General features: G+C 38.7%; 1 protein-coding gene across 8 annotated transcripts in view; it reads right to left on the reverse strand.

Annotated features, from left to right (window-relative positions):
* The window catches only part of DMD (dystrophin), a 2,057,113-nt gene that overhangs the window by 660,468 nt on the left and 1,373,776 nt on the right, over positions 1-22,869 (reverse strand). For all 8 annotated transcript variants that reach the window (XM_041741334.1, XM_041741335.1, XM_041741332.1 and 5 more), the window contains one exon: positions 18,229-18,337. In XM_041741334.1, coding sequence (XP_041597268.1) covers positions 18,229-18,337 — 109 coding nt within the window. The remainder of the gene's footprint in view (positions 1-18,228; positions 18,338-22,869) is intronic.

A 22,869-nucleotide genomic window follows, 5' to 3' on the forward strand; every position in this document is an offset into this window, starting at 1 on the left:
GTTTGGAAAACTGTATAATGACATGCATCCATCTTTATCATATAGAATCATATGGAATACTTTCCCTGCCTTAAAAATCCTCTATGCTCTCCCTATGCATATCTCTTCCCCAAACCCCAAACCCTTTCTGCTATACCCCTGGACAGCCACTGATCTTTCTACTGTCTCCATAGTTTTGCCTTTTCTAGGATATCATGTAGCTGGACTCAGACAGTATGTAGCCTTTTCAGATTGGCTTCTTTCAGTTAGTAATAGGCATTTAAGGTTCCTCCACGTCTCTTCATGGCTTGATAGCTCATTTCTTTTTAGTGCCAAATAAATTTTATTGTCTGGCTGTAACAGTTTACTTATCCATTAACTTACTGAAGGACATCTTGGTTGTTTCCTAGTTTTGGCAACTGCAAGTAAATCTACTATAAACATCCATGTGCAGGTTTTTGTGTGGACATTAGTTTTTGACTCCCCTGGGTAAATACCAAGGAGTGTGATTGCTCAATCATACAGTAAGAGTACGTTTTCTTTTGGAAAAAAACAAAACAAAAGAAAACAAAACCCTACCAAACTGTCTTCCGAAATATCTGTACCTTTTTGCATTCCTATCAGTAATGAAAGAGAGGTCCTATTGTCCCACACTCTCACTGGAATTTGGAGGTGCTCAGTGTTCTAGATTTTGGCCCTTCTTAATAGATTTAAGGTGGTTCTTTGTTGTCTGTTTTTTGTTTTATTTTTTTTTCTTGCACTATCTTAATTCACATTTCCCTGATGACATATGATGTGGAGTATCGTTTCATCTGCTTATATGGTATCTCTGTATCTTCTTTGGTGACCTGTCTGTGAAGGGCTTTGGGCCATTTTTAATTAGGTTGTTTGTTTTCTTATTGTTGAGGTTTAAGAGTTCTTTGTGTAACAGTTCCTCATCAGATGTGTCGTTTGCAAATATTTTCTCCTACTCTGTGACATGTCTTCTAATTCTCTTGAAAAAAAAAATGTTCCCTTTTCATATACAAAATTAGAGCCTACAGTTGGAGAAGGAACCTCACCATTAACTAAGAATGTATTGGGAAATAGCCTCTCATCTCCCTGATAGTGACATCACTATGGCTCTAATTACAACTTTATCTCTTTCCAACTCATTCACTAAGTGTTAGTCTGCCGAAATGGCATTATGATAGCCTTTTTCTGTTGGTCTGTGATGCTTCTCTGGGAGGCCCTTCCACCTTTGTAGAAGTGTGCTCAAGGTTTTAAGGTTCAAAGCAGGCTCCAGGGGATCCCTGGGTGGCGCAGCGGTTTGGCGCCTGCCTTTGGCCCGGGGCGCGATCCTGGAGACCCGGGATCGAATCCCACGTCGGGCTCCCGGTGCATGGAGCCTGCTTCTCCCTCTGCCTGTGTCTCTGCCTCTCTCTCTCTCTCTCCCTGTGACTATCATAAATAAATAAAAATTAAAAAAAAAAAAGATTCTTAAAAAAAAAAAAAAAAAACAAAGCAGGCTCCAGTGTGATATTTAACACTGTCCTCCCTTGAACTGTGAGCAATAATTCAATTTCAGATAATATAGAAATAATTACCTCTATTTAGGTATACCTAAGGGTGTCTCAATAATTAAATATATGGGTCTTAACGTTTATAAGAATAAAAACATCTGATATCCAGGATCCCTTGTTTTTGTATTTATTTTTTCACTGCTAAGATGAGAAAATGTTCTCTAAAGGGAGGACAACATATTTTAGGCTTAATTCTATTTATATAGGTATTATTAAATGCTTTTCAAATGATATCAGGACACTCTTTAACAGTTAAAACAAGTATTTCATACCTTCTCTTCATTCTTACTATAAAGGCTTTACAAGTTTGCATCCTATGGTAGGCACATGGTATTCCTATTTTTGAGTAAGCCTTTAAAACACTATTGATAAGAAATCTTTTCCCACTTGGAGTCCTCCTTTAAAGATTAGAGAAATATATTCAACAATCTATATTTCCTTTATTAGCTACTATGAGTCTATCTGCAAGTATTTATCTAAAAGAGAGATTATTAAACTACATTTCTCATGCCAAATTTGACTCACCACCTGTTTTCGTAAATAAAGTTTTATTAAAACACAAGTGAACTCATCCTTTATGTACCATTGACGAATGCCTGTGCACTTCAGTAGCAGAGCTGACCTTCAGTAGCAGAGCTACAAAACCAAACATACTTACTATTTGACTCTTTACAGAAAACAAAAGTTGCCAATCCCTGACCTAAAACCTTCTCAAAGTAATTTATATCATAAACCTAATTCTTAACAAAATAGTACACTTCTACAAACTAATAACTTACTTTATAAAGTAAGAATTTTTTATTGGCCCCACCAAATTATATCTTCCAACCTTTAGAAAGCATCACCTAATTGCAACATGCTATGATTTGGTGAATAAATTCCCGTTCTCACTAGTATAGTTTGAATAACAATGCACTAGAAATAGAAAGATAAAAACTTCTGTCTTGAGTCCCTTCTTATTCAGTTTCTCCAAGTACAGAAAATAATAATCCTCACTCTTCAGGGATATTTTTTAAGATCCAAGTAGATAATATGCACTTGTAAAGAATGTTATTGTTTATGATTATTCGGATTTCAATGTTTTCTTTTCTCCATTTCTAGCCTCGCTGACTTAGTCATAACTTGTTTTAGTTCCTATTCACGTGTCAGTCTGACCAACCTTATCATTCATTTAGTTACTGTGCCACTGCCAATTTATTCCTTGAGTGTACATGTTTAGTATGGCTTATTACTGTTCTCATATTTTCTGCCCACTCATTTATTTCAATCCACTTGCCCCCACTGCCTTTCCCACACTGGCTTTTACTATAATGCCTCAGATTTATCCACATGTGAAAAATACATACTGGTTTAGGGGCACGCTTAAGCGGGACACAGGCTAAGTAGAGGGGGTCAGTGCTATCCATTTTGATGAGTTCTAACAAGGCTGTTAATTTTGCTCCCTTTTATTTTCACAGAGATTTCCATATTGTCTAGTCCAGCAGCTTTGAATATTTTTGAAAGCATATAACCCCTGGTTCAAGTGAAATAAAGATGAAACCTACCATAATAAGCAATCATAAAAAGGTGGAGAGCAGGGGACTAGTTAAAATGGGATATGAGCGGTAAATGGAGGTCTGGGGACATATTGGAGGGGCAGCTATCACTTTGAGGGCAGAATGGGAGTTTCCTCAGAACAGACAATGAAGCCTAGGTTCCTGGTTTGTGTGCTTGGTTGGATGAAGTTCAAGTCAATATTCACTTCGATTATTTCATTCCAAAGTGAACAATAGGGCCCACTTCTTCACCACAGCTAATGAACAAGGAAAATACCAGGTAATATTTTTGGAAAGCCAGGCCTGACCAAGAAGATTGTGGTGTTCCTTAAGAAGAGATCAAATGAAGCACTGCTTAACTAGATTTTAAAAAATTAATTTTGGATTGTAGCAGGGCACTGGTCCCAGAGTGCTTTGTTGTCTTTTCCACATCTACTTTTTATAATTCTGCTGCGGTACTGGCTGCTTGACCTTGTACCGACAGATACAAAACTGGGAGAATAAATAAAGCTCAATAGTTACATTGTGGGAGAAACAGGCCTATCATCTCAGTGCCTTTGTTGTTGTTGTTGTTCCCATGGCCCTACCTTCCAGGAGAAGGGGAAAAAACCAAAGAGAAAGAAAGATGGAAAAACGCTGCTCTATATTTCTTCTTACTGAAATCACTTCCATAGGTACAAGGTTAGTAGGAGAGCATCAAGGGTGCTACTATTTAAGACTGAAGTCCACACACATAGCTTTAATATAAGATGTGGATGTCATGCAAGAGAACAAAGAAGGGGGACAAAATACTACTATTGAATTGCACTTGGAAAATATATTACAAAAGTATGACCAGTATGATAGAACTGACTCTATGGTCTATGGAGTCCACGGCATTATCTGCATTACCAAGGCCAAGTATATTTAACATGAACTTTTAAAGACAGACATGGACTTGAGGAAGATACAGTTTCAGAGCCATGCCATGTCCGCTTAGTACCTGGTTGTCTTTGGGATAACAACTCTCTCGAAGTATAGTAAAAAAGAAAATAATGTGGCACCTGTGTCATAAAGGCTATAGTAAGATAAAACGGAATGATGCACAAAGAATATTTAGCAACATGGTTGGTACAGAGCAAGGCATTAATGCATGTTAGCTCTAAAGATAAATATTAGGTATGTTCGGGTCAATGCGAAAGCCAGAGGGAATAACTGAAATGAAATAGGTATTATTTTTGAAAAAAAAAAAAAAACCTATGATATGCCTAGATATTACCAGAACAGAAGCCAACTGTGAGGCCTTTGAGACCCTCTAACAGAGTTCAACATGAAGTGACAATGTTGTTTTGCCTGATTTACATCAAACCTTTGTTGTTAAAATAGATTTCCCCAATATGCTCAATATGAAGCGTTTATTCACTCAGATAATAGATACAAATCCATGCATTCAAATGTTCCTCAGAGTCAGAGATCAAGATGGAAATCCCCGGAATCATAGAGATTTATGTCTATAAACTTGCTTATTACATTCTCATTCAAGGAGGTTGGAAGGGATAGTGTCAGCTTTTTAACCAGAATCTTTTCATTACTTCTCCCTGTTGGGGTTGCTGCACGTGCTGTGAGTGACCTCCAGAGATCCTCAAGCTGTATGCAGAGAGCAAATTGAATCTGAAAGCTTTATTAGACAAGTTTGTCTTTCAGCTGGTGGGAATGGATGTCAGCCGTATTGGAAAAAAATAAAATTTCTTGTGAAACTAGGTCCTGACCTTGAAAAAAATCTCATCCAAAGCACACAATTCAATTCTGAGTTACGTCCTTATTTGTTAAACACGGAGTGAGGGTTCAAATGAAAAAGGCACATTTTACCTTCAATAAGAATCAGTAGGAAAAATAATAGGGCTTCTCTTTTGATCTTGCTGGACTTAGTAATAAGCAAAAAAGCTTATCACCAAATCATAGAGTCAAAAATATTAATATGGAGGAAACAACTTTTTAAATGCATTTTGAGAAGTAAAACTACCTCCTCCATTTATAATCCACAGTAAACATTATATAAAGTTTATTTATATCTTTTATCCATAAATTTCTTCAAAAATAAGAATAATCCTGAGAAGTTGAAGTGACATCAAAGACTAATTTGTATTATTTAGTTCCTGCTTTTTTAGTGTTGTAGAACAATGATTTTTTTGAAGTTATGATCATTATCTCAGAAGCAAGAATTGGAGGTATTATAATTTTGACTTTTTGTTTTTCTAGCATAAGTCCATATTACAGTTTAGGCACTGGTGTAGTTAGTGCCAATAGCAATTTTGCTTAAATATTGGAACAGGTAGATTGAATGTTTAATGATGTCATCATGGATTGGTAAGTACTGTGGAAAATGAGAATAAAATGTTTTTTTTTTAAAAAAAAAAACCCGTGTTCGAGATGAGAGGGGGAATAAAGTGTATACATTTTAAGGGGGAGACAGCATGTTAGACCATTAAGTACAGGTTCTCAATTTGGATATGAAGACACTGCCAAGAAACAGAGTTAAGGAATAAGATGGGGGTTAGACTTAGCCTGCAAGATTTGCATCAGAGCCATGGCATATCCCCATTTGATCAATACTGTAGTCTTAAAAAAACAGGATTTACCACTAAGAATATGAGGATAAATGTATCTGTCAGTTGCATCTAAACGGAAAACAGAAGTTGTGATATATAAGAATACTGAAGAGCACTAGAATCAGACTCAGCAGATGAGGGATTGAGTCCTGATTGTGCCACAAACCAGCTGGACAAGCATATAATCACTTAATTTCTCTGGTATTACAATTACATGGAAGGTTGGCTTATTTGATACAACTCCAAAATAAATGTACTATTTATTCATCTGGTCAAAATATATTGGCTGACCATGTACTACATGCTAGTCACTGAATAAAAAGTCAATACACAAGAGGTATATACTGATGAACAAGATATAAAATAGTATCCTCCTGGAACTTACAGTCTATTAGGAAATGAAAAGTAATCACATCAATAATTTAGAAATCAAAATAGTGATAGGGCTATGAAAGAGAAAAAATATATTTTCAGACTGGATAATAGGAGGCTCAAGGGAAGAGTTCTGCAGAATAAAAGGTGCAACTGGGATCAAAAGAATGGGTAAGAGGAGAGATCATCCAGGTAAGAGAGTAGTAGGTGTGGAAACCCTGAGCCAAAATGTGTCAGACGATACGTCAGGAAGAAGCAGACATGCTAAAGGAACTTAAAAAAGTAAGAGAGGCTAGGCTTTGAAGAGAAGGTGGGGACAGTGGAGCAAGAAGAGTAAGCAGGGAGCCATTAAGTAAGACCTTGTGGGACATGTTAATGATCTGGGAATTTATTCTAAAAGCAATGGGACACCATTCAAGGAGTATAATAAAATAAGGTTTACATTTTGCAGTAGCATTTTTTTGTGAAGCAGGTTTATATGGGGAAAGAACTAAAGAGAGGTAAATGACATCACTTAGGAGGCACATATCCAGGCAAACTCTGATGATGGCAGAAGGGATGGAGATGGCCAACATAATTTGGAAGATATTTAAGTAACATCAGTAGGACTTGGTGGTCAATTGGATAAGAAAACTGAAGGAGAAAGAGGTATCCATTTATGATCGCTTATTGGTGCCGGCATGAGTGGATGGTGTTGCTGTTTCCTGAGATAGGGGATACAAGAGAAGAAGATGGGAGAATAAATTCACTAGCTCGGTTTTGGACATGGTAGTAGATTTGAAGAGTCTGACAGATAAGCAAGTTCAGATGTTGAGTGAGTTGTTGGATATATAAGGTTCTCTTGAATCCCCAAGTCAGTACTGCCTCCCTCCACCACTCCATCCAAGTTTGCTAAATCCAAGGTTGGTTCTCAGGCATTATCTTACTAGACTTACAGGCAACATGTGACATGGTTTATCCAATCCTTCTCCTTAATTCACTTCCTTCACTTGGCGTCCAGTTTTCTGTCATGATTTTCCTCTTTTTTTTTTTTAAGATTTTATTTATTTATGAGAGAGAGAGAGAGAGAGAGAGAGAGAGAGACAGGCAGAGGGAGAAGCAGGCTTCACGCAGGGAGCCCGACGTGGAACTCGATCCCAGGTCTCCAGGACCACACCTCAGGCGGAAGGCAGCACTAAACCACCGGACCACCGGGGCTGCCCCTGATTTTCCTCTTACTTCAATGACTACTCATTACTGTATCCCCAATCTCTTACCATTGGGATCCTCCATGGCTGTCTTTGCATATCTTCTCTCTTCTATATGCATTCACCCCACTAGCACAACCTCATGGCTCAGCTATATGCTAAAAATTGTGTATTTACATCTCTAGACTGGATCTTCCTCCAGCACATAATATCTTTCTAACCTATTCTACATCTCTAATTCGATAACTAGTGGGCATATGTAACTTAATTTGTACAAAGCAGAGTTTGGGGTTTTTTTTCCCCTTATGTTACCTTCCACCACTCTGTACCTCCTACCATCTTCCCTAACTCAGTAAATGACAACACTGTTCTCACAATTTTCTCAGGCCATAAACCTCATCACATTTTCTCATTTCCTTTATCAATTCTGTCAACCGAGCCTGTTGGCTCTAGCTTGTAGACACATTCAGAACCTGTCCACCTCTCATCATTTCTACTGCCCTTACTCTGGACAAAATTATCACAGTTTCTCACCTAAATTATTCTATTAGTCTCCTAATAGGTCTCTCTTGCTTCTCTCCTATGCCTATCCTTATAGTTTACTCTTTTTAAAAAATATATTTTATTTATTTGTTCATGAGAGACACACAGAGAGAGGCAGAGACACAGGCAGAGGGAGAAGCAGGCCCCCTGTGGGGAGTCCGAAAGGGACACTTGATCCCTGGATCCCAGGAATACTCCCTGAACCAAAGGCAGATGCTCAACCACTGAGCCACCCAGGCATCCTCTTACAGTTAATTCTTAACACATTCAGAAAATTTTTGCCCAAACTCCTGTCAGATGATCTCATTGGTGGGCTCAGAAGCTTCTATTGGCTTTTTGTCTTACACAAAGTAAAAGTCAAAGTCATCCCAAGGGCCTTCAAAGCTCTCCTGATATAATCTTATCTCATAACTACTATCCTCTTCACTCACTATGCTCCAGCCACACTGATTGTTCTTTCCAGTATTAGCCATGCTTCCCTCTGATGGCATTTGTTAGAACACCATCCATGGAATGCTGCAGCCTAGAATATTCTTCCCCCAGAAATCCACATGGCTCACATTCTGACTGTTGTTTGAAAGTGTTCAAGCCTTCATCTAAATTGCACCTTTTCGGCGAAGGTGTATCTATTAGCCCCACCCTCATACTCCATACTCACACTCCTTATACTCTTCCTTGCTGTCTTTTCCATTGCAGTTATCATTTCAGAACATGTGAACATATTGGATCCATTTTCTTTATTTTCTATCCCCACAGAAACATTAGCTCCATGAGGCTACATATACTTATTTTTCCACTGCTGTATATTTTTCCACTGCTGTATATCTGAGCAAACAAGAACTCAAAAAGAGAGGTGTAAATTTAAATTGAGAAAGTGATAAACTGGGTGCTTGGGTGGCTCAGTTGGTTAAGCGTCTGCCCTCGGCTCAAGTCATCATTATCACAGGGTCCTGGGATGGAGCCCCACGTCAGGATCCTTGTTCAGCAGGGAGTCTGCTTCTCCCTCTGCTCTTCCCCACTGCCCATGCTCTCTCTATCTCAAATAAACACATTAAAAAAAAAAAAGAATGTGAGAAACTTAAACGTGTAGTTGGTAATTGAAACCATGCAAGTAAATGAGATTATCCAAGAGATTAAAGAATGTAAAAAAGCAAGCCTGTATTACTTTAAACATTTAAAAGCCACATAGAGAAGGTTAAGCCAGCCAAGAACTGCAAAAGAATAGCCAGGGAGGTAAGAGGAAACACAAAGTGGTGCTATATATGTGAAAGGATAGAAGAAATATTTCGAAACAGGAGTGGCCAATGGCATTAAATGTTGCTCAGAGTTTAAACAAGATGAAGACTGAAACAGCATTTTAATATAGAGGTCATTTCTGGCCTTAGGGCATTTTCAGTGGTCTTTTGGAAGGATACAGCAAGACTGCAGTGAGAAGAAGAAATAGATTCACAAATGGAGAAGACTCTTTCTAGAACAGTGGCTGCGAGGGGGGAGAGATTTGTGAGTACCGGGAGAAAAATGTGTGTTTGAGGTAGAATAGTTCTAGGAAAGCATGATCATGTACAAATGTGGCTGATGAAATCATGTGAGTCAGTTTAAAGATACTTTACATTGTAAGGGAAGCCTTTCTGGATGTTCCAGTATAAAAGGACATGACTAGCTAAGGTAAAATAGAAAAATACCAGGCACTCAACTAGTTGTCAGATTTATTATAAGCTAGTAGTACATTACAGCAAGCAGAATGATATCATCATATAAAGGTTGGAAAGGGGTATGGAGACTTGGTGATTTGACTGAGTCATGAGCAGACCAGTAATTATGGAACAGAGTCCAATTCTGAAGCCTACAACAGAAAAACAATATGGAAACACAGTTGGGGGAACAGAACGGGGGGCACAGAGATGTTTAGGCATTTGAGAAACAGCTTTTTTTGTTGACATGCCATGGGCACTCACCTGATTTATGCAAAAAAAAAGCATAGTTTGAGAGGAGATTAAGTAAAAGACTGTGAAAAATGTCTAATAAAGTGAGCAGAAGTGTTCTTTCCCTACTCAAAACATGACTTAGGGGCAGCCCAGGTGGCTCAGCGGTTTAGCGCCTGCCTTCAGCCCAGGGTGTGATCCTGGAGAACAGGGATCAAGTCCCACGTCGGGCTCCCTGCATGGAGCCTGATTCTCCCTCTGCCCATGTCTCTGCCTCTCTCTCTCTCTCTCTCTCTCTCTCTCTCTCTCTGCCTCTCATGAATAAATAAATTAAAAAAATGATTTAGACGGTAACTGGAGCTTGGGTTAAGCAGTTGAAAGACTGTCTTGAGTATAACAGCAGTGGTGGAACTCCACCTACTCTTGATTTTTTAAGAAGAGAGTAGGCAGTTAACCTTAAGATTGCTTCTAAGAGAGAGAGAGAGCTTTTCCTGAAGATAGTGGAGGAGAATGAATGACCTCTCAAAGACCTTTCAGATCACAATCTTAGAATCTACAATTTCAGTGCAAACTGCTACAATTTCCTTTGGGAATCCTCTTTCTTTGAGGGAAAAGTTATATTCAATTTCAAATTGATTCAGAAAAATTTTAGAAAATATTAGGAATACATGGAGAAGTCTTACTTTTCTGGGCTGTGGGATACCTGTTCTCATGAATATGTTTAAATCGTTTTAATTTCCACCTGATAATAGCTTGAGAAGAAATTTAAGAATACCATATATTTTGTAGTGACTTCCAGCAAAGATCCTTTTATGAAAGGAGTTAAATAATATAAGAAGACTAAAGTAGTTTTATTGAAATGAACCCTTTATTTCCATTAAAACACAAGATATGTGTGTAAATGAAAAATCTCTTATGATCAGGATACTTTATTCAACCACTGATGTTATTCTCCTCCTCCTCCTCCAACACACACACACACACCCACACACCCACACACATGCTGAAACTTCCAGGAATGCTTCCAACAAGCATTAGAAGTGATGGATTAGAACTCCTCTTCCTTTGCCAGTTTAGACCTCAGAGCTTGGCCCCAACCAGAGATGGTAACCAAGCAATAAAACTGCCAAAAGGTTAAGGGAGGGAGAAGAAAGGGAACTTCATCGTCACAAAACAGATAATTAACATCTAAATACTCTAGTTTTTACTCTCCATCACTGTCCTGCATATTAACACCACCGCTCTATCCACCCTGTTAACTAGGGAACTTTATTGAAGAACCTGGCTTGGGACCAGGGACACCCACTTGCCTACATTAGAAAGACTTCCTTCAGATCAATGTGAGCAACACTAGGGCCTTCCCACCAGGGTTTCCTGCTGTCACTTCCCTTTGCAGAGCGTGACACTTTTCATTATATTTCAAGTACCCTCAACTCACCTGCATCTCACTGATGCATACAAATATGATTTAATTCATTCATTAGTTAATTTATTGCTGCCAAGAGTTGCAGGGCCTCTGTAGTTGCTCAGAGATTTGAAGTATCTTGGGGGAGGGTCAAAAATTCATTTCTTATACTGTTCTTATGATTGGTTAGGGGATTTCACATTTTTTGGTACAAAATCTTATTCCTCATGTATTAGATTTTGAGAAAGTTTTTAAGATTTAAAGGTTTTAATTTTAAAGCTGATAATGGTATATATGTGTCTAGGTGTTTTCAGTAGGGTAATCATCAGTTAATGAGGCAGAGAAAGCCTTGGATCCACTGGAACTGATGTGACTTACCCTAAAGGTACAGAGAAAGCAGAGTCAACAGTGTGGACTTGGGAATCAGGAAAGGATATGGGTAGCACTCCTCCTTGTGTGTTTTGTATTTGTTTGTTTGCTTTTTGTTTGTTTGTTTGTTTTAAGTAAACTCTACCCTCAGGGTGGGGTTTGAACTCATGACCCTGAGACCAAAAGTCACCTACTTTAGCCAGCCAGGCACCCCTCCTCGTTATATTTTTCAGAATGATGGGGACCCAAAAGGGATATAAGAATGTGAGAGTTGACAGTTTCCTTCCTTCTTTCAGTCATGATCATTGCAGATAAATAAAGAGCATTTTCACAATAAATTATTCTATCACAATTTAAAATAAACAAATAAATAGCTGAATGCTGACATTATATTTAGGCTCCAATTAACTTCACACTTCTATCAAACTGCCTAGATATTCAAAGTATTATTGAGATAGCTTTGGAATGCTTTAATTCAACTCTAGAGAGACAAGTGAAGTTCAAATAATAAGTGTATAAATAACCTTCTATGTGAGTATTTGATATTTAAATATAGCCTTCAAAAATTTGAATGAAGATAAATGAATCACTGCTTGAGATATGGTGTTCTGATTAATAGCATCAGCTTTGGAACCACAGAGACCTAACTTGAATACCCATTCTGACACTTACTAGCTTTATAGCTTTGGACAAATTATTTTATCTTTCTGACCCTTGATTTTCTCACCTGCAAATGGAAATCACAACACAATTCATTCAAAAGGAATAACAATGGCACTAATTCTAAGACCTGTTGTATTAATTTAGTTTCTCCTGGAGCAGACCAGCAGACCTTAAGACGGGGATTTGAATACCAGTGGTTTAACTGGTAGATGATACCGAAAGCTGTGCTGGAAGAGTAAAGAAATGAATAATGGGAAGAAAGTCTATACAAGACATGCTAATAAATAGGTTATCACAGTGGGCAACTGTTGCTCAACTCACTGGAGGCCTGTGGTTTGGAACATGCTCCAGAGCTGACCTAGCCAAGAAGTGGAGATATTTATCCATCACCTCCTGTTCATGAATGGCTGAATGCTGTTTCAGGGATGTTTTCTACCCAGCCCTTCTAACCTGCTCTGCAAGTGGGTGAGCTTCTTCTGTGGAGTGCCTGGGCAGAGTCACAGGTACTTGAATTTAGAAGCCCCAGGGCTTACAGGAAGGACTAGTCCTGTGGGGATATGAGCAAGCTATACATTTGACCCACTTGCCCCTTTTGGGTTTCTGTAAATAAAGTGTTAATGGACCACAGTCACACCTGTTTATTTATGTATCTTCTATGGTATAGCTGCTTTTTAAAAAAGATTTTATTTATTTAGTCTTGAGACACACACACACACACACACACACACACACAGAGGCAGAGACACAGGCAGAGGGAGAAGCAGGCTCCATGTAGGGAGCCCGATGCAGGACTCGATCCCAGGACTCTGAAATCACGCCCTGAGCCAAAGGCAGACACTCAACTGCTGAGCCACCCAGGCATCCCAGTATAGCTGCTTTTAATATATAATGACAAAGTTTATTGCATGACCCACAAAGCTGGAAATATTTACTACCTGGCTCTTTACAAAAAGTTGGTAGCACAATTGAGATTAGAATTTAGGCTTCTTGACCTCTAATGCAGCACTTTCGTAATTACATTTGAGACTTGCTCTCTCCAAAATTAATTACGGGAAGGGATGGTTTTACCAGTGTTTAATCAACTAGAAACCTCTATTAACGGGCACTTCTATGTGTCTATATATACAATGGTCATTCATTTCATAGTTATTACCCTGGGACATTTGAAGAACTCCAATATCCTGATTTGGAGTCTTGTATGTTCTATATGCAATTTATTTCGAAACTGCTAAATCGGGTATTGTAGAACACAAACGTTCCCAGACCTAGCAGCTTGTGGATAAGAAAGGATTCACACTGACATTTACAACCAGATTTGCTGGCTCTTTGCCTCCATCTGCCATGCAGTCCTTCAGTCTCATGCGAAGTCCTGTCTACCTAAATGTTTCTGAGAATCTCTTGGGGAGCTCTGTATAAGCGTGGCTATTCTCCCCCTGGATTTTTGAGCTCCTCTGCTAGGCCTGAACCACCTGGGCTTAGTGAGTTACCCATCTTCTTGAATTTTGAAGCTACAGTTTTTGGGGGTGGGCAGAGAAGCAGTGGTGGATGCCATTCAGGCCCACAGTCCCATGGTAGTAGTTCTTAAAGTATAGTCCCAACACAGTAGCATTAGCACCACCTGGGCACTTTTTGAGAGATGCAAATTCTCAGGTGTCATCCCAGATCTACTGACTCAGTAATGCTGGAGTTGAAGCTTAACAATGTGTGCTTTAATGAGAAATGGGTGATTTTCATAAAGGTAAAGCTCAAGAACCGCTGGCATAGGACAATGGATGCAGACCAATGCTTTTATCTCTGCTTTCCCCCTCTTTCCCAGCATAATTTGTGTGAAATGATGGCCACAATAAAGTCTCCCATCCGTGCAGACAGCCCCTTTGCAATGACACTGAAATTTTCTTGGAAAGAGTGGTGTATCTCTCCATTCTCTAAATCTGGGCTGGCCTTACAACTTGCTCTTCCAATAGAATGGGCCAGAAGTGACATTTGTATGAATTCCAAAGTCTAGGCCTCAAGAAATTTTGTGGCTCCCACTCCTACCCTCTTGAAACACTGTCCTGAGGATACCACATAATGAAAGCCTGGTCCAGCCTACTGGAGGAGGAGAGGCCTTGTGAAGAACCAAGGTTCTCCAGCCAACAGCTGGCCAGCAGACATTTAAACAAAGATTTTATTATTATTATTATTATTTAAGAGTGAGAAAGAGCAACCACAAGTGGTGGAAGGGGCAGAAGGAAAGGGAGAAGCAGACTCCCCGCTGAGCAGGGAGCCCAATGCAGGGCTCCATCCCAGGACCGGACCCAGACAGAGATCATGACCTGAGTTGAAGGCAGATTCTTAACAGACTGAGTCACCCAGGGGCCCCCAGCTATCGGATATTTGAATGAGTTGATTTTAGACCATCTAGCTCCTGTTGAGGTGCCAGAGAACTGCATGCACACGAATGACCTCTAGCAAGACCTTCAGAATAACTATCCAGCTCATCACAGCCCAAACTGCAGACCCACAGAATCATGAGCAGGTAAATACCTCTTATACTAGGCCATTATATTTGTGGCATTTTTATGTAGAGATAGGTAACTGATACAGTCAGGTATCCAAGCAACAGTGACTATAAAAAAGTTTTTTTTTTCCAGCATGCCTATTTATCTTGTAAATTGAAAAAATTTATATGGCTCAGGCAGGACCACCTTATCATATTATATAATTTAAGTAGGCAGCCATAAGGGAGCTTAGTTTAGTATTTTTTTAAAAAGCCCTTGGGGCCTCAGTTTCCACACATATAAAAGATATTCAGCTAGATGAAAATTTCAATGATTATTCGAGGTTCAGAGTTCTATAGTTCAAAGAACTTCAAACAGAATAAATTGATTTCTTCTACTCCTTAAGTAGAAAAAACACAGAAACATATCACACTTTTATTCCTCACACATCCAAGATTGAGTTAAATAACATTAACTACTGGCTAGTTGCTTCCACATCTAGAATTTCCATTAGCTTCTTGGACAGAGAGATAGTGCAAGGCACAGAAACAAAACAAAACAAAACAAAACAAAACAAAACAAAACAAAACAAAACACAGGCTTTGGAGCCTGACATACTTGGATTGGAATCCTGGCTCTGTTTCTTCCCAGCTGTGTGGTCTTAATCTAGCTATTTTCCTCTCTAAGTCTTGGGATACTCACCTTATAAGAATTGCACAGATATGTATTTTGCAATTATTTTGAGGATGAAGACTTATGTGGAAAAGTGAGTAGCACAACAGTAGGAGTGCAATAGAGAAAACTTGCTATGATGAGTGATAAAAATATATTGTATTACAACACAGTCCCTGAGATAATAATATATATGAAGCATATTACAAATTAGATTCTCCTTTTAAAATATATATATTGTATGTATTCCCCATTAACTTTCTGAAAGTCAGGAATATAAACAATTCTTAATTCTGATGTCTAAACCACCACATTAAAGAAAGAAGAATGTTTTACTTGAATCAAAGTGGTTCTGGATCTACCAGCCTCCCTATGGATTCTTTCCATTCAACATTTGTGGCAGTTCACAGTTTTTGCTTTATGCCCAGCTTTGTGTCAGTTGGCTATATGGGATGAAAAGCCCCTGCTTTTGAGAAAATTCTCTCCCTCAGTTCTCCTCCAGCTCTGATCCCAATTCCATCAGCTCTCATCAGTGGCTTAGAGCCTGAGGACATTCCCAGACTCCCCCTACAAGCAGCAACAGCAAAGGGTGGAGGGAGGAGGTGAGGTAGGATTCTCAGGTGGGAGAGAAGTAGGTAGGGCAGGAGTTGGGAAAGATGCTCTCTCCCACTGCTTCGGCCACGTGTCCCTTTGCCCTTTGCTCTGGTATCACTGGTCTTTTCGATATTCCTCCATCTTGCTTCACTTCCAGGGTTTTGCTCTGGCTCATTTCCCTGTGCCTACTAGAATAGTTTCCCTCAGATAAATGCATGGCTCCAGTCTTCATTTTTGTCAGCTTTCTGATGTTCTCAAATGTTCTCTTAGGAGAAAAGCTTTCCTGACCAAATGACAGACAATTGTGTCTTCATTTCCACTCCCTTTCTCTCTTACCCTGGTCTCTTGTTCCCTTTAACTGCATTTTTCAAACTTCACTGTGTGCACTGAATCACCTGGGGATCCTATTAAAATGCAGATTCTGATTCACTAGGTCTGGGGTAGGGCCCTAGACTCTGCATTTCTCACAAGTGCCTACTTGACACTGGAGCTGTGTCTGGAGCACTTGACAGTATTGAGATGATATCTATTTTCTTCTTTATCAGCTCATTATTTTTCGCTTCCAATCAGAGTACATGTATCAGGAATGGAGAGACTACCTTATTTGATTTAATATCCCTAGCACCTAGTATGATGCCCAATACATAAAAATTACTCAATAAATATATAATATGTTGTTGGAAATCCAACCTGGAATTTGGAATGCGTTTTCCATTACAAATGTTACTGTTACATTTAGGTACTTTATAGGTTAAATAGATTTCTGTGCCCTCACTTTACAACCTTCCTACCATGTGTAAAGTGGCTTAAGTAGCAAGCATAAAGCCATAATTATGTTCAGGGTTCAACAAATTTATAAACAAATCATTGGAGCCCAATCTTTTTGCAGAGTTACAGAGAGAGGCTGAACATACTAGAGAAAGCTAGAGAGCAAATACCAATAAATGATTATATAGAAGGCAACTATTGCATATGTGCTGAGGGAACCAAAAGTTATAGGTCATAAAAAGAAATAAACCTGATATAATTACTTGAATATAAACCGATATAGCAATTTTAGTGTCCCACATTGACAAAAACAAAACAAAACATAACAAAACAAGAATGCTTGCACATCTTTTTCAAGTTTCCAATGTCATTAAATGTAAATCTGACAAGTGCTCAGAAACCCCAGGGGGCACATGTCCCTAGATTCTGTGACCTCTTTTAACCCAAATGCTATTGAATTAATACTGTGCTACCCTGGTTGTGGTATTTCCAGCGTGGCATATTTCTACTTGATGGAAAATAAAAATCTACTTGAAGAACCAGTCACAATGCTTTAATACTTCAATCATTTGATCTTTGAAAAATAGACAAGGCAAAAAACAAATGACCCCTCTTGCCCCCCGTGATGTTTTTAGTTCTGCCTAATTATAGAACCAGTACAGCAAAGTTTTCTGGCTGCTTTCCCCCTGAGATCCAAAGCCAGCATTAATGTGGCCATGAGATTTTATGCACACTTTCCATTAACAAATGAGTAAAAAGTGAAAGAAAATAAACTGTAAACATTCAGGAAAAACAAAAGTCAAACCTAGGGCTAAATGAAGAAACATTCCTTTACAAATCTGCTCATGGTAGTCATGGTCTAGTTTTCTTTTTCCTGAACCAAACATGGAAGACCTCTTAAAATTGTTTTGTAGAGGGACAGAAGGGGGTGCCAGGAGGACTGTGTGTATTTCTGTGGTTTCAGTGATTTTTATCGGTGTATTTGAAGACTACTTTCCAAATGATAGATGATTTATTGAGACAGAATGCTCATGTATCTGGTACTCAGGTATCCTCCCGGCTGCCTCTCCAGGGACAACACACCCATCCCTGCTGCAGGGAGTATGGTTGTTGCTGGCATTCCTTACTAGAAAGTACCTTCGGCCCCAGAAAAGACTCTTTCAAGGTCCTCCTTTCACCCCATTAGGCAGCCAAAAGCCTGGCTGGTTCAGGCCTACAAACGCCATCCCTCTCCTTGCAATTCCGGAGAGTCTGTGGAGGCAGCCCAGCTCTCGGGCTCCCATAGAAGGTGCTGAGGCCTCTATTACAGCCAAATGTCCCTTCAGCCTCTTCCACTGTCTACTTCCTTGTACTTTTCTTTGTCATAGTTGTATCACCAGAGAACGCCCCCTAATATGCTTTTGTCATCCTGCACTCGGAATCAGAGTCCATTTCCAAGGAGCCTACTCTAAGGCATTTTGCATAGTAAATAAAACTAAAGTCTATTTTCAAAATACCAGCAGATTTTTCCTTATACCCAGGGATCACCTCAGTGTTGTGCTTTTGAACAAATAACTACAGCCAAAGAGTATGTGATTCAGTGTACTTACAGGCTCTGACAGTGGTCAGTCCAGGAGCTGGGCCAGGCTGCTTTGCCCTCAGCTCTTGAAGTAACTGAGTTACCACCTTCCAATCAGAGCTGAGATCTTCCAGCTTTCTCTTTAATAGAAAAGCATACATGTTATTTATTTGATTAACATCTTGAAGATAACTTAATTCATGTTGTTATTAATTCATTTCGTTAATACATTATTGTATTTCTATTGTATTTTACTTCTAAATTAATTTTTCTGGGTAGAGCTCTTTTCAAAGATATAATTATTTTAGCCAACCACCCTACAAATATTTATTGATTGTTTGTTGCATTCAGACTCTTGCTCCAGGCATAATTTCATTTAAAAGAAGTAGAGTGCAAACCTTAATGAATGGAAACAAACACAACACAAACAAAAAACATTGTCATCTCCACAATTTTCTTGACCCTTTTAAACAGTATCTAGTGTGGCTGCACAGAATAATTATCCAGAGAACGCTAAAAAATATTGTAATGTCCTGGTTCACCCCAGATCAATTATATTAGAACATCTTGAAAGGAAAAGCTAGGATACACATGGGGATATGACATTTAGAGCTCACTTCAAGGAAGGACTCCTGACTCAAATGGTGGAAAAGATGGCAGTGGTCCTCCAGAGAGGCAGTGGTCCTCTCTGCAGAGAGCTGCCTTGTGCAAGAGCATGCCCTTCCCAGAGCAGCCCTCATTCAATGACTGATTCAGGTTGGGGTATAAAAAGGCTCAGCCAACTTTGCTCAAAATAGGACCATTCTGAAGTGTCATTTCTCCTGCAGTGCTCCCAGTGGAGTCACCAAGCCTACATGTGGCCAGCTGTGTGCTGGTATATGTTAAACAACTGTCTCTCTGGGGGAAAAAAATCTTAATTTTCGTGTTTGTCAATTTCCATGGTGTCAATACTCCCACTGTAGCCAATTTCAAATTACCAAGATGTCAAACGGCTCACAAAATGCCTGAAAATGTCACAATAGACCCTCTTGCATGGATACAAGCTGACTCTGGTACATGAGTGGTTAGCCATATGGTCACTTCTCGCCAGTAGAATGTCAACAGAAGTAATATATGTCGGTTCTGGGCGGAGGCTTTTAAAGAATGCGTGAGGCATCTCTTCCCTTTCTGCTGGCTGGAAGCAAAGGACTCTAATGTCCTAGGGAAAGAACCTTCTCAATGGATTGGGGGGACAATTAATCCTAATGCCCTGAAACAGCAGTTCTCATACTTGGGGATCATCAGAGTCACCAGGATGGCCTTGTGAAACCACTGATAGCTGGGTCCCAGCCCCAGAGTTCTAGATTCAGTAGATCTTGGATGGGACCCAACAACTTGCATTTCTAAGTTTTCTAGTTGATGCCGATGCTGATTGCCCAGAACCAAAGCTTAAGGTGATCATTATACCCAATGAGTTATCTAAGCATCGACAATGGACTAGATATGCACCATCCTTGAAAGAAATAAGAAAATTAGTTCTTAAGTCATTTTCTGTAGCACTTAATTCTCTTAAGAAATCCCATTTAAGAAAAGCTGCCAAGGGAATAAATCCTAAAACAAATACTAAATATTCATCATTTTCTAATTTATATCATCTATGCTCTTGATGTCCCTTTTGTCTATTCTATCTGACATGATAGAAAATCAGGGCTTTTAATTTTTTTTTTTTAAATTGTGAAACATTTACTATCACATCAATGGGTCTTTGTTTTTTGAAACATAAGCCTTGAATCCAAAAGGAAACAAACAATGCCTCTGATCGGTGGTGAATACTACCATTAAAAGTCATGACATGTGGAAGATATTTTTTCCATTCTGACCTCAGAGCTAAATGCTCAGAATTAAATATTATAAAAAGCTAATGAATTAATACATATTTGGTCTCCTGATTCCACTCCAAATTTGCAGTGACTTCACAAGGACAGAATATTAAGAGTAACCATGCTGATAACAAAATATAGCAACAGATAATAGGAAGGAGATAATAAACATAAAAACAGATACTGAGAAAATGTAGTGGTCTTGGTCATTTCTAACCAAGGGCAAACAGGGCAACATATGGTGAAGTCTCATCATACATCATTTAACTTCTGGAAAGTCACCTATATGTGCTGAGAGAAAGAGATTGAGAGATTACAGATGGGTTTCAATACTGCTGAGATCTACCCACTCTTTAACTCAATGAGCATATGGCTCCAGAGTGGCCAAGGAGAGACGGGAGCTTTTGGTTTCTATAGGTTCAACTTTCTTCTCATAGTGTAAACATTCACTGCATTGAGTTTGCTTCTAATATTTAAAGATATGTGTGTATTTTACAACGTGGCTTCTAAAAACAAATTAACTCCAAATTAACGAAGGAGTTAATTGAATAAACAGTGATCTGTATTAAACTTCATATTCCATGGGTATCAGTGTATAACCAAACAGAACAGTAGTTGATATTTATAATTATGTCCCTGAAAAATACAGACAAGCTTAAATTCTACCGTGTTTTAAAATTAGAAGTCCTGGATTCCAGTCTTAACTCATTGCTACAGTTATGTGATCACTGGCAAATCAGATAGGTCACTCAGATTTATCATCCTTGAAACGTGGATATAACACTACCACCTAACTCATAGCTTTGTTGGAGAAACTAAATGAGATATTTTATGAGAAGAGAACTCTGTGAACTGCAAAGTACCATAAAATTGTTGGTTAGTTATTATGCACTACTTAATGAAGCAAAACAGGAGATGGTCAATAAAAATTTTCATTAAAATGTTAAAATAAAAATATTTCAATGCATAAAGGACATGGTTTTGGTTAATCTAAAAATAACATGTTTATGTATTCAGTTCCCTTTTATTAATATACATTCTGAACAGTCTATCCATTTACGTGAATGTTATCTTGCCCACTGTTATTTCCAGGTAAGTAAATTTGTTACTATAATTTCAAACACAGAAATTTAAAAAAATGAAGTCGTGCCCTGAATGTACCCCAAACACTCGAGGGCACTGTTCAGTGACAAAAATGCAATAGGCTCAGAATTGTATATTCCCTAAACTTTCATAACAATTAGCAGTAGATTTTGATTCAGCTGGCCACAAAAACACTCTCGCAACTTCTTCAAGTCTTCATATACTTCAGAGGTAAATTTGATTATCGATAATATTATGGAAGTTTTGTTTGTTTGTTTGGGTTGGTTTTGCTTTCTGGTACTCTGGCAAGTGCCCAAATTTCTACTCTCCCATCTTTGCTATTAGGCCGTCAGCTTCTTTCAGGTAGCCAAACATGTTTGGCTGTGGCAAGTAATGCAGCATTCCTCACATAATGAACTTGAAGCAGGGCTCAAAAAAAATCTATAAAAGGTAACAATTTCTGCATTACCAATTTCTTTAATGAAATTTAAGGGAATGGACTCTATGTCTAAGTTTCAACATCTTCAAATATAAAATGAGTGGGACAATAATGATCAAGTCCCATTCTTTGTTAGATTTCCAGAATTTGAAAATTTTGAATATGCTTAAGTAAATTGCAGACCCCAGGCTTGCCCCACAAGAGCCTCTCAAAATCGACAATGGTAGGAGATTCCTACTTTACCCAGAGGGAGAAACTTGGAGAGCATTTTTTTAAAAAAATGGTACACTGAGTTTCATTTGAGAGGACTTTTGCAGCTGAGTATTATGTTCCATGCTTGGGATTACTCATTAAGCGTTAGGACAATTATCTCAAACAACGTGAAATTTATTCCTTATCAAGAGCAGGAATTAAGAAAAAGAAAAAAAAGATTTCTAATCGTAGCTTTCCATTTTATACTAAAAAGGGAATATAGTTTTAAACTCCATGTGAGTTTGGGATTTTCAAAATGTAAAAATCTTATGTTTTTTCTCCTGTGTCAATATTCGGCAGGAAATAATATTGGCTACATAAATAAATGAATCCACCCATAGCTCTATGCATACAGACATGCATGTGAATGTTGTAACTGAAACATCTAGGTCTCTAGGTCTGTCTTTATAAATGCAATCAATACAACCGAGGGCCAGGGGTGAAATCCAAATCCCTAAATGCTTTCCCAATTCCAGCCTGAGCTACTGAGTAAACCTCAGCAGAGACTCTCCCTCCAAGGATTTCCTCAGAAAAGAGTCGACTCATATTATTATAGCCCTCATAATGTCTTTTCTGTCCTGTTTGTTTTATTGTGAACAAAAAAAGCTGCATGGTAATCTGTAGTGACCTCAAGAGGTGGGCATCTGGGATGCTTATAGAAGCCATCTGACAGAATTGGTTAATAATAATTTTTAAAAAGGTTAAGAAAGTTGGTAAATAATGAGCAATTATTCCTGGGGTATAACCTCACACTTACCAGTGGTGAAGGCCATTGTAAACAAGTCTTCTAAAGACAGTTTTAAAAAGCAAAATAATAAGTTATTCTGCTGGGATGATAAATAATACAGATCTAAGAAAAATGAAAAGATTCTCTCTCCTAATATCTTGTGAGGGGGCAGTCAACTTGGGGATGAGAATTTCAGGATGGGGGCACCTGGGTTGCTCAGTGGTTGAGCATCTGCCTTCGGCTCAGGTCATGATCCCAGGGTCCTGGGATCGAGTCCCACATCAGGCTCCCCCCAGGGAGCCTGCTTCTCCC

This window comes from Vulpes lagopus, chromosome X, assembly GCF_018345385.1.
Source record: "Vulpes lagopus strain Blue_001 chromosome X, ASM1834538v1, whole genome shotgun sequence".
Taxonomy (NCBI): Eukaryota; Metazoa; Chordata; class Mammalia; order Carnivora; family Canidae; genus Vulpes; species Vulpes lagopus.